At 46.9% G+C, this 12,575-nt stretch overlaps 1 protein-coding gene across 1 annotated transcript in view; it reads right to left on the bottom strand.

The window, feature by feature from the left end:
• Positions 1 to 12,575, bottom strand: part of LOC123253589 (E3 ubiquitin-protein ligase HUWE1) — a 98,921-nt gene that overhangs the window by 54,128 nt on the left and 32,218 nt on the right. The window contains exons 9-20 of the mRNA XM_044682757.1: positions 12,481 to 12,549; positions 12,002 to 12,101; positions 10,312 to 10,412; positions 9,623 to 9,773; positions 9,371 to 9,498; positions 8,824 to 8,964; positions 8,525 to 8,630; positions 5,428 to 5,529; positions 4,647 to 4,727; positions 2,302 to 2,408; positions 1,930 to 2,107; positions 65 to 156 (exon numbers count right to left, since the gene is read on the bottom strand). Of these exons, the coding sequence (XP_044538692.1) occupies positions 65 to 156; positions 1,930 to 2,107; positions 2,302 to 2,408; positions 4,647 to 4,727; positions 5,428 to 5,529; positions 8,525 to 8,630; positions 8,824 to 8,964; positions 9,371 to 9,498; positions 9,623 to 9,773; positions 10,312 to 10,412; positions 12,002 to 12,101; positions 12,481 to 12,549 (1,356 nt within the window). The remainder of the gene's footprint in view (positions 1 to 64; positions 157 to 1,929; positions 2,108 to 2,301; positions 2,409 to 4,646; positions 4,728 to 5,427; positions 5,530 to 8,524; positions 8,631 to 8,823; positions 8,965 to 9,370; positions 9,499 to 9,622; positions 9,774 to 10,311; positions 10,413 to 12,001; positions 12,102 to 12,480; positions 12,550 to 12,575) is intronic.

Below are 12,575 nucleotides of genomic sequence, written 5' to 3' on the forward strand. Positions count from 1 at the left end.
CCCCCCCCCCCCCAAGTCAAGGTGTGGTCAGCCACACACACGGCTTTAATAAGGTCCTTCTTACCTTGATAATGGCAGTAGTGGCATCTGTCTTCAGGGTCGGTTGGTGCCTCATTAGTTCATCCACAGCGCTACCCAGGTTGGAAGCAGTATCGCCTATCGAAAAGGGAAAGAAAGCTGTTGTGAGTAAATGAGCCCCACCACAGGAGACTAGGTGTGGGGTTGCTTTAGTGATCAACTTGACGGGCGGAGTGCTAGCCTGGCCTAATCTAGACAGACCACGACCACTGGAAGAAAGAACCGAGGGACACCCAAGACGCTGACCAACCCTCTTCGACTGAATTGAATCACTACGTCATCCTGCTCGAATCAGAGAGAGGCCTTTACTGCCAAGAGGGAGAGGAAGTCAGGAAGATCACATTCAAAACAGCAGCAAAAGTGACAGAACTATATCTCGGCACAGAAAACACACCCAGATTTTAACAATGGCAGGGATGGTAAGTGTTCGTGACTGGGCCGCGCCAATGAGAAAAACAATAAATGACAGTATTGTGTAAGTCAATCTACAGAAGACAAAGTAGCATCCAGACTGATTGAATGAAGGGGTTTTTTTTCAGGGGGTAATTCACAAACTCTAAAGTGATCACGAGACACCCAAACAGGAGGAAGAAACCTTTCTTTTCATTAACGTTTAACTCAAATTTAGCATTTTCTCATTTAAAAACATCACTTTGAGATGGAATTCCGTCTGAGGCTTGCTCAGACCTGCCAAACCCCTGATTCAGAGACACAAAAGCTCAAGGAGGTCCTGAGAAATATTTTTTAAATGAAGGAATGAAGGGAGAAGAAAGTCTAGACAGCAAATTATGATCAATTCAATTCAATTCAAATGATTTGCAATCAGCTAAAAAAGCCAAACATACGAGAGAAAGAAGAATCAAACGATTAAACAAATTGATACACTCGATTGCCCAGATTACTCGGGAGCCGAACTTCCCATTTGACAGCTACTCTGGATCATTTGAAAGAAGCTGGATAAAAATTCAGGTTAGAAAAAAATCTTCTGATCTAGACCATCTAGATCGAGATCTAGTTCATTTGGATCAGGTCCAAATGAACGAAATAAGCAAAAGGTATGCCATAAAAAAAATGTACAAGTCAATCCAAAAAGAGGGGAAAGGGGCAGACGAGGGCCAGGAGGTCACAGAGGACGAAAATGGCTAATTTATGTCCAAATTTCAAAAAGCAGCCAGCTACATGCTACTCAATGCTATGGGAAACGACTGCCTGAGAAAAAACCATGGCATCGAACAGCTCTGCCAAGAGTCTACCAGCCAAGATCTCCAGCGAATCCACACAAATAAGTCTATTGAAGAAGAACCATTTCCCAGAAGATAAATGGCCCAAAGAAATGAACAAATGGCTGGAAAAAGAAGACATGTAAACTCTGGATGATCACGATTCACTAGCCAGCTTGCCGGGGAAGACGAGGATACTAAGGCTTGAACAGACCTGCCTAGGAAAGGTGGCAAGTGGCCCAACTGATAGGGGAAAGAACCCTCACCGATGGCCTTTGAGAGAGAGAGATGTCATTCAGAGCATCTCTAATCCCCAAAAGACATGCCAGAAACCAAATGATAAAAAGAAGTCCCTTTGGTAAAGAGAAGAAGAATCTGTTAGGCAACGACTGTCATAAAAAAAACAAAACAAAACAAAACAAAACAACAACAAACAAACTGGGGAGAAAACATCCCATGTCAACCAACCAACCAACCAACCAACCAACCGCCCGATGTGGAAGACTTGCTCCGCTTTGGGGTAGGGGTGGTGGTGAGGGCAAGGCAGAGCACTGGCCACGTTAGTCCATTTTCACGCCAAGTCCCTACCCAACTACTTTGGTCCCCTCAGACACAGGCAACAGGAACTCACCAAGGGGATCCGAACTCCTTCTCCTGCGCATGGCAGGCAGGTAATCAGGAGAAAGCAGCACTTTGAAGAGACGCTCGAAAGGTTGACACTGCACAAATGACTGAAGGCCTCGGGCGTTCAAGCACAGTGCACTGAACACATTGGGCAGAGAGCCAAGGACTTCTCGGGTTGCAGGAACCTCAGGACGGGAAAAAAAAAAAAAAAAAAAAAAAAAAAAGAAGATATGGAAGCTTGTGGGGCATAGCCCAAGTCTTGGGGAAGAAAAACAAGAACAAAGCCACCCAGAGAAAGGATAGAAGGCCACAGGTTCAGATGGGAGAAAGGGCTGCAGGAGAATTCTGGGTTAGAAATGAAGCAGGGAAGGGCACTTACATCTTTGATAAGAAGTGCGTGGAGCATGACGTCCGTCAGCCCATTGTCTTGCAGAGAGGATAGGAGGGATGGCTCTTGGAACACAAATACGGTCACCACTTCAGTAGCTGGGGAGAAGAATGGTTTAGAAGAAATGAAACCAAATGGAAGAGATGCTCCTCTCTCTCTCTCTCTCTCTCTGTGTGTGACTGCTTTTTACAAATACCTCATTTAATGCTCCCAACAAGCTTGAGTGAGTTACTATTATATTTAGAATTTTACAGTTGAGAAAACTGAGGCAAGTGACCAAACAGTTCAAGCATGACCACTCCTTTAAGCCCACTGCTTTCCTCTCCACACCTTAGAATGCTTTGGGAACAGATCCAATGGACTTGTACCACCAAGTCAGCTCAGGATCCCTCTCCATCTTAAACATGCTGGCCAATGTACTGAAGTGTTAAAGGTAAGTTCTTGGGGTGTAGGCAAGAAGCATTTTCGAGAACTCCTTGGGCCTTGCCCTCAGCATGCATCATTCCTAGAGCCTCTGCTAATCCCTTCGAGCAGAGATAGAGAACCCAGAGGTCCTGGGGATTGGTCATGTAAAGTCTTATGCATCCCGAGGTACTTACTGAATCATAGCAGGACTAGTCACAGTAAGTACTACTCAGATGATCAAAGAGACCAGAAGCTCTGGGCCACTGGGCTAAGCCTAGCTCAGTGAAGGCAAACCTTTTAGAGACCGAGTGCCAGGCCTCGGACCCCTCTCCGCCACAGGGGAGGGAGAAAGTCCTCCCATTGGGTTGCTGGGCAGAGGGGGCGGGGAGCAGCTCCACCCAAGTAAGAACTATTCGGCTTGGGGGCTGATCCCATGCCCAGAGAGAGCACTCTGTGTGCCGTCTTTGTCACCCGTGCCATAGGTTTGCCATCACTGGCCTAGCTGCAAAGTTGGCCAAGGCAATAAGACATCTCCTAGTTATCGGTGACCTGTGCCACCAAAAAACTTAACTAATTAAAACCAAAGTGAAGGTCAGAAAGGGACTGGGTTGGAGTGCAAGGAACCTCCTGGAGAACTTTTTGGACTTGGTATTTCCAGCATCTGGCACAGTGCCTGGCAGAGTAAAGACTTTGATTCATACTCATATTACCAACCAAAATGGAAGCAAACAGAGCCAAGACAGCCAATGACTTCAAATATGGAAAATGCAAATGGTAACTAATACCACACAAATGTGAATGGGGGTGCTGGAGGAGGAAGAGCCAAGATGGTGTAAATGCAGGAAGCAGTACAGCAAATTGCACCTAAACTTCTCTAGAGACAGAAAATGTACCACATCCAGTTGGGATGGAGAAATCCAAGAAAAACCAAACCAAACCAAACCAAACCACAGGCCAGAATTGGACATGATTGAACAACAAGGAAAATTAAAAAAAAAAAAAGAAAAAAGAAAAAAGAAAAAAGAAAAGGAAAGAAAAGAAGAGTTAAGGGTTAGCCCTAAGCAAGCCAAACTCTTAAGGGGATATAAAACCAGCCCACTTTTTTCCAGGGTGGCAAAGAACCCAAATGTGATGGGGAATGGCTGAACAAATGATGGCATATGATTAGGACGAAATACTATTGTGCTGGAAGAAATGATGAAGGGGATGGCGCCATTCACACGAACTGATGCAGAACCACGAGGAACATTTATGTAACAAGTGATATTGTAAAGATAACCCACTGTGAATGACTCAGGAACCCAAATCACCCCAGTGACCAACTGCAATTCCAGAAGATTCACCGAGCTCCAGACAGAGCTGAAGGTCTCAGAAGGTGAAACGAGGAAATTCTTTTCAAAGAAATGGCCAACGTACACATTTGTTTGTTTATCTCTATGTGTTTGTAACAGGGGTTTTGGTTTTCTTTCATTGTCAATTGGAAGAGAGTGTGTGTGGGGAGGCGGGGTGGGGGCGTGGGGAGGGAGAAGGAAGAGAAGCGAGATGGGTGCTGATTGGAAAATTTAAAATTGAATTAAAAAATACAAATGCTGCAAAATCGCAAAGAACAAAACTTAAGTTTGGACTCCACTCAACTAAAATGTAGAACTAAGGAAAATGGATGCATATAGAACATAACGTCAATTTTTTCACAGGATAATTTTGCTGATTTCCCCCCTCTCCCTTCATATTTTCTTGAAATCATAATAAAAAACAGTCGAGACCTTGTTTTAAGAGATGGCTGGCTGAGAAGGGAAAGCACAAGAGTTACTGGAAAAATCTAGGCAATGCAGAAACAGAAGATACCGGCAAAACCCCCCAATTTTAAAACTTGAGCACTAGCTTCCATATGTTCTATTAAAAAGATTTTGAGAGAGAATGACTTGTCTTACCCAGCAAAAAGAGTGAAGGCCCATAATACTCTGCATTACTGATGATGTGTTTCAACGAGGTAGGCAAAGAGCCATCCATCACTAAGATAAAACAAATATTTGGTAGTTTTGATTATCCTCTAAAACCACAGAATAAAAAGCTTTTTTTAAGTCTCAGTCCAATTCCATGATTTGACTTCTCTGTGAACCCTGTTCTGCGCCCTTGTTGTCTCTTCCGTGTGCCGTCCCCCACCCGGCCCCCTGAAAAGAAGTTGCAAATGAGTCTAAGAACTCGGCTGTCTTTGGGTTTGATAGTCCCCAATGGGCAATTTAGCATAGAAACTCTACTTCATGTTTTTGTTGACAAATCAGTACAGAGGCCTCGGATGTCCTATCTCCTCTTTAAAGATCCATAAAGCCGCCACTGGTGTGTGATCAGACTATTCGGGCCAAGAGCTCAAACTGTGGTTGACTCCCTCACAAGACTGGGAGCCCAAAGCTGCCTGAGCAGAAATGATAAATGTCTGAGACTACAGACGAGACACTCACTCCCATCCGGAGACTCCCACACCCAAAGAGCCCAGTGCGGTGATTGCCAAAGCAACTACAAAACTTTCCAAGTGTAACAACCCACAACATTGACCCAGATTGCACACACGCACACACGCATGTATGTTTCTATATATTTTTGATGCTTGATCAAGTCTCTGAAACTGTTCCCAGAACGGGAGCGCGCTAGTCAGTCACTGGAAATGAGCCACCTCTGTGAGTCTACGATCACTAGTCCAAGTGGAACCATTACCATGACGAATGCCATCAGAGAAGGCGGGGTCTTGGATGGCTTTCTTAAGGAAGTTCAGCATAGACTTGAGAAGTGCAGCACGCTGAGGGATGCACTGGACTCCTGGCAAAGGCAAATGAGAGGAGACTGGTTACACACAAAGCACCCAAGCAATAGCGCACACATTCCAAGTGAAATGCCACGGTCGGAACCAAAAGCAACCAGCGCCACCATTTCCTCCAAAGGGAGAACTCTATTCTGGAACTGACTCTTAGCGATAGGATGGAAGGGACGGACGTCCTGGAGAGAAGTAAGCACTGCACCACCTGGAAGACGAGTCCCCGAGACTTGCAAAGAGGAGAATTCGAAGGGCATCGAGAGTGACGGGGAGGAGGTTCCCTTTAAATGACCTCAGGAAAGAAAGCAGCACTGAACTACTTAAAGTGACTACGGGAGGCTCCAAAGGAAGGGCTGAGGAAATGTCCCTCGTGCAACCTCCTCAGCGTTAGAAGGGAGAAACGGACGGATGTGGAGAAGTACAGACTCCGCTGCTCCTCGGGAGCTCACTCTTTATTACAGCTAAAACACAACGGGGAGAAACATCCAGTTTGGGGGACACGTCCAAGAAATTAACTCCCTGCATATAAGATGAGGGAGAGTGCAAGGAGTTCTTTTTCGGAATAAGAAGGGGGAGTGGACGTGGGGAGCCAAGGACTTAATGCCACCGGGCCGTAGGAGCTTCCAGGACTTTGCCCTCTGCAGTCCGCCCAGGTCTCAGCACAACTAGAATATATATATATATATATATATATATATATACAGTTATGGGTACAACTGTTCGAGCCCAACGATGCTCAGCGAGGGAGTATCCAGAGTAAAGCAACCAAGAGGATTAAAGAGGGTCTTGAGTCAATACAACATCAGAGTGAAGTGAAAGAAATGGGGATGGGGGTCACCACTGTGAGTCACCGTAGAAGAAGAGGAAAACTTCCGGCTCGGTGCTATCTGGGGGACACGGGGCAGGCAAAAGATGCAGATCTCAACTGAACGTAAAGACGAACCTCCGTACAATTAGAACTAACTACAAATGGTACGGGGTGGGAGATTCCCACTCATGGAGAGATTCAAGTGAAGGTTGGAAGGACACTTGCCGGGCCAACAACGGGGTGCTTTATAGCTCTCGACATTCTGTGATTCCATGATGCAATGAACAGAGCACGAGAAGTCAGAGGCTTATCCAGCGTGCCCTGTTCCTATCCCCTCTGCCCTGAGCAGAGCCCTTCAGAAAGATGACTGTGTGAAGATGTGGAAGCAGTCCTAGGTGTCCTGACGGAGAGGACTGATGCATGGAAACAGGTATGCAGAACTCAGGCAGGGCAGCGGAGAAGAGATATTCACCAACAAGCAAGAGTCTCTGCCAGAGCTGCTTTAACCAGAAACGGAGATCGGGGCATCCAACAGCCACAGCCCTCAAGTCCCTCACAGCTGGGAGAACCCCAATCTTATGACCAATTACTCTGCAAACCAATAAGCAGCTGTGCCCAATGATATCATGTCAGACTACACACCAGTACGGGGAGGGAGCATGATGCTGCCGCTGATGCTGGGAGCCCGGGACCTTGTTTCCACATCGGGTCGGTGCTCTACCGAAGCGGTGGATGGGCCAGGACTGCTTTCCATGGCTACATCTGCAACTGAAGAAGAAATCAGGAAGGGGAGAGGGGAGAGAGAGGGGGAAGAGAAAATAAAGTGAGAGAAAACTCTCAATGGAGAAAACTAAGGCTTCCAAAGCAGATGATCTCAATGAAAGCCAGACCAGAGACAAGGAATTCCAACACCCCTTTCGTAAGTGACTTCCTAACGGTTCATAGTGAAATTCTTAAGACTATCCCCAAAAGTGGTTGATAAGGGCAGGCCTGGGAAGTCTGAGCAAGAAATCTATTACAGTAACGTCCCAAATAGCCAGGTTCCTCCTGCGGCAAGCGTGGCAATCCAGGGCAATTTCGGGCACGGAATTGGGGACACGAAGAAGAAAAACGAGTCCTAACACGTTCATGAGTTTAATAAGAGGGAGAACGAAAGGTCCACGCAAGATGCCTTAAGCCAATCTGGGATGGGAGAGATCACTCTTAGGCAATGCAAACAAGAGAGGCTCCACAGAAGACTTGACCTTGGCCAGCAGAGAAGAAGAGACTCATACTTGATAAGAGAGCGTGTGAAAAAGGCAGAAACAAGAAGCCACAAGGAAGACCAAAAACAAGGTCCAGAAGTTGCTGTGTGTTTTCTCCCCCCAGGAGCTTGCTAAGAACAGGATTTCAGAATTCCACTCAAGTCCAACATGAATCCACATCTCACACGGTAGAGGATAAGAGCAAAGAACAAAAGAGCCAAACAAAATCAGAAGCCAAGAAAAAAGTGAACGGGTGTCCCAGGGCATTGTGAATGAGGAGGGGGCCATCTGACATCCACAAACAAACACTGGAACGGAATCAAATGCAGCACATATCTGAATGAAACCGGTCTTTCCCAAAGAGTCTATGGCCTAGCAGAGTTAGAGAGGATTCTCCACGCTGAAGTCTCAGGCCTAGCAATCCATCCTACCGCCATCTTGCTTTCAACGCTCCAGCTTCTGAAGGGCTTCCCAAAGACAAAAAGACAGCCCACACGTGGGGCTGGAGAGCTTAATGGAATTCAATCGTATCTCCCCAAAGCAGGGCATGAAAAGCCCCCTAGATCTTTCTGAGGCCTCTCTGCCACTTCCATGCTGGTGATAACAAGAGAGGTCCTTGGAAGGCAACTGTAGAACCTCACCCTGATTTCATCCATCCCTTTAGTACGCTAATATCTTTTGGGCTGTTGTCTTAACACCTATCCGGCTAATTCTGTGTCTCGTCTGTGCATTCGCTGCACCTTTGGCATGACCCCGAGAAGAGCCATCCCACAGAACAGCTGAAAAGAACGGATTCTTTTTAGTGGCTACAGGAGTTAGGGGCAAATGAAGGACACATGGCACAGGGCTGGAATCACAACATCTCACACCAATAGGGCCGAGCAGGCACAGAACAGAGCTCCCAGCCCCCAACTCCATGACACGTGGGGGGCTAAGCAATGACTATACCGTCCGTGTCTGTTTCCATTTCTTCTCCTTCATGGGCAGTGCTGGGCCTTTGGATCTTTGGCTTGATCACAAAAGGACACTCTTTTCGGCACAAGTCGACTTCATGCTGTATTAAAGGGAAGAAGCAAATTCCAGGGAATGTACGATTACAATAGCTCTTGTGGAAAACTTCTGGGAGAAACCAAAGGGAAGAGATGACTTATTTTCAGCAAGACAGAATCTACAGCTATCAACAATCAAAAGGCCTTTCGAGTAGTCCGTGTGCAGCTATCTGGGACTAGGAATGTTCAAAGAAATACCTCCAATCTGTAAATGAAGATGGACAGCCCGCTGTGAGACTGAAAAGCTGCCATGTCGAGGTTGGTGATGAGGTCGACAACTCGGACTGCTCGGGTAACAAAGGTTATCTGGTCCTGTTCGTCTCCAAGGAACTTGATCACCTACGTAGAGTTCAGAGAGTTTCCCACTGATACAAGGCTGAACAGGAAACCATTTCCCATTGGAGAGGAGGGTTAGCTGCGGATGCAAAGCACTGGAGTGCTCTAATGTAACTTTCCAGATGAGAACACTGAGGCCCACCCAAGAAGGTTACACAGCAAGCTCAGCTCAACTGGCAGGTTTCAGAGCCCAAAGCCCATGTTCTTTGGAGAGCTAAGCCACTGTTGCAGAAAGCTGGGTGTGGACAGACCAACAGAGAGAGGACTGTAGGCATGGTGATAGTGGCATATGAGACCCAGACTCCAGAGAATGTCCTTCTATTATTGGATGTGGGTCTTGTTGGGCTCTCATGCTCATCACAACGCGCTGCTGCTTTGCTACTTCCAAAAAAAGGAACAGATCACATACCTTCAGCAAGGCCTCCATCATTCCACAAGACACCAAGGCTTCTCCTCCAGCATCATAACTGGCCAAGTGGTACAGGAAGGAGAAGAGAGCAGTGGCAAACTGGTGAGGGTATGGGTCCATGGAAGGATCTGAAGGGGGAGAGGGAAAAAAGTGAGGAAAAAACCAGAACCCCGAAGCACTCTGAGCCAGCACCCAAAGGGAATGCGAGCTCAAAGGAAGGGTCTTTCGGCTCAGGGATAAGCTCCATCTTACCAATCATAGCCTGGATGCAATTCCGTACAAGGACAGGTAAAAATCCATGATAGGAGGCGGTCCCAGTGCAGTCGATAATACTGCTGAGTTTGGGCGTCCTCTCCAAGTGTACAATTGATGTTAAAGTCCTCAAAGAGGCTGCCTTGATGTCCTAGAAAAGCCAAGAAAACATATAAGCCATAAATCAATTTAGTACATGGCAGGGCCTTTGGGAAGTCTTCAGAAAGTACAACTTCATAACATCGGGAGAAACGAGGAGGCTGTGACAGGAGTCTCCTAAAAGCCCAAAGCCGTCGTTTGACATGGGGAAAAGCAAACGGACAAGTGAGTAAATGAAGCTTTCTTGCTGGCTTTCCTGGGAAAACTCTGATCTGAGGATCTTGTTAAGGTGGACCTGACCACACCTGACCACCTTCTGCCAGTGGAGAGCACGGGGCTGTACGGAAGTCTAGGTGGTGAAGCCAGGTACCTGCAAGACGGAGAAGCAGGGCTATGGCTGTGTCACTTTCCTACTGCATCATCCTGGGCAAGTGATCTTTGGGACCAAGGCAGCACCAAAGCTGAAAAGGAAGCTCCAAATCAAGGAGCCATGACCATCGACCTCTAAATCTTTGGAGTGCAAGAAAAGGAGGAGCAGTTCTGTGCCAAGAGCACAGATAAGCGAACACAGTAAACAGAGGAAATCTTACCATGAGCTGTTTATCTGTTATCTGAAGGACATCCACCAATTCCTCTATCAAACCATTATACAGGATACTGTTTGCCGACTCCTGTAAGGCATTGGAATATACTGCAAAAGGAAAGACAGGGGGGGGGGGGGGGGTGTCAAGAAAAATTGATCGGTAAAACTGCCTGAAGAAGAATCACACGATATGAACGCACTGGACTTCTGACTAGAATGGGAGAAGAAACTGGCCCCCCCCGCCCCGAACAATACACCACCTAGTTAAACACACACACAGAAAACCAAAAAAAACCAGCGTTAGAGTTTCCCAAGTATTTGCCCGTCTCATTTGATACCCACAGTAAGCCTGCGAGAGAGATGCAAAAGAGGAAGCCAAGGGACAGAGAGATTGAGGGACCCATCCCAGCTCGCTCAGTATCAGAGGCTGCCGTCTAAATGCCAGTCTCTTTCGCTAAGCCCAGCACTGGTCCCAGGAGGCCAGGAGAGCAGCTCTGCCAAAAGTAGATAAATGAAGAGGAGAGTCAAAGGCCAAAGGGTCGATTTGTATATGGCTCTCTCTAGTGTTGGCTGGGAAAGGATCCCATGGCGACCTGTGCATGTGAAGAGTGATCCCGGGGAAAAGCTACGCTGCTCATCCCAAGCTCACCCAGTTCAATGGGCAAAGGGGTGATCGGCATATCTTTAATCTAAGAGGGATCAGTCAGCAGAAGATACAGCAACAAAGACCCAGAGACAAAGGAATAAGGCCAGAAGGAGAGGTGCACAAAAGTGAACTGGGCAAATGTGCTGTAGGATGCATGGAAAGATTCTATCAGGTGATGCAGAGGGAAAGAAAACCAGGAAAAATGCAGGAGGGCAGACTGGAAGGCGGATAACAAAAGGGGAAAAAAGCAGCTCAACACCCCGAAATGAGAATGAGCGCTCAAAGCCCTGCAAAAGAGTGGAGGAGTGACACATCCCTCCATTCCTCGCACAAGTGCTGGGAACTGCTTGGCTTAGCCTGACTACCCTTCTCCCAATCACTTCTGGACCTCGGATGCGCGGCTGGGGAAGGCAGCAGAGGGACGTGTTGAAAATGGATTGGACAAAACAATCAAAAATGTTTCTAAACTAGTGATCAGGCCTCCTTGATCACTTCTGTACTTCCCAATGGTTCAGTTTCCCTGCAGATGATGCCTTTTCTTCATATACTATGGGCAAACTTTTTCAAGAGGGGCCAAAGGAAAGGAAATGTTCCTCTGTCGGTCTGTTTCTAAGGCAACTTTTTCCAAGTTTCATTGTATTTGTCAGATTAGGAATGTCACCTGGCGGGATAGAACATTTCAGGGGGCCACAGTTTGCCCATCACTGTACTAGACAATAGTTTTACTTATATATATATTAAAAAAAAAAAAAAAAGGCTGAAACTGGGCAGTCAGCCAAACCCCTGAGATGGGATTGAAACAATTTGACCTCCTAGTTGTTTTGACTGAAGAAACCAAATTAAAATTTTTTGATAATGGAGTCCCAAAGGTCACGGATGGTTCCAACAGGATCGAGCAAGAAGAAACATCCAAGATGGTTCTGAAGTGTCCTCTTGGGGAGCAACCTCACTCACTCTGTTAGCACCAATGATTGAATTACCAGAGCTGTGGCATCAGACAAGGAGAGAAGGTAAGGAGGGACCAGAGAAGTCTCAGACTCAGTGAGCTCACCTAATATGGAGATCGCATGGAGCCTAGCTTGAACAGCTTGCAGCCTCTTCTTGTGATTGGAAAAGCCATGGGCTAGTCGGATATGAGTGAACAGCAGCATCTGGGAGGAGGAAACAAGGTCACTCTAACTTCAGCCTTCACGCCAGCGGCAGGGAGGCCTTTGGTGGACTCCCCTTACCTGTGGGTTTGCCCTATGGCATAAGAAGTGAATTTGTCTTCCTATCCAAAGAAGTCATAAGGGCCACAAAAGAACAACCTGAGGAAGGGAGAGCTAATGGAACCCAACACACTGATTTCTCCGAGCAGGTGGGAAGAAGACATCCATAGACCAACGGGCGGTTCTTTCAAAAATTTGGAACCCAATAAAAATGCCACAACGGAAATACTTGAGTGGCGTTCCTGGGACATGTGTATACGAGCAGGATCTTGACCGACAATCCCGCCCCCACTCGGGGAGCCATTCTGGGGCAACAACATACCTGCTTATCCTTTGGGATGTTGTACATTTTTGTGAGGGATTCCATGATTTCAGAAGGACTTTCTGAAATCTGAGAGAGAGAGAGAGAGAGAGAGA

The sequence above is a fragment of the Gracilinanus agilis genome, chromosome X (genome assembly GCF_016433145.1).
Source record: "Gracilinanus agilis isolate LMUSP501 chromosome X, AgileGrace, whole genome shotgun sequence".
Lineage (NCBI taxonomy): Eukaryota > Metazoa > Chordata > Mammalia > Didelphimorphia > Didelphidae > Gracilinanus > Gracilinanus agilis.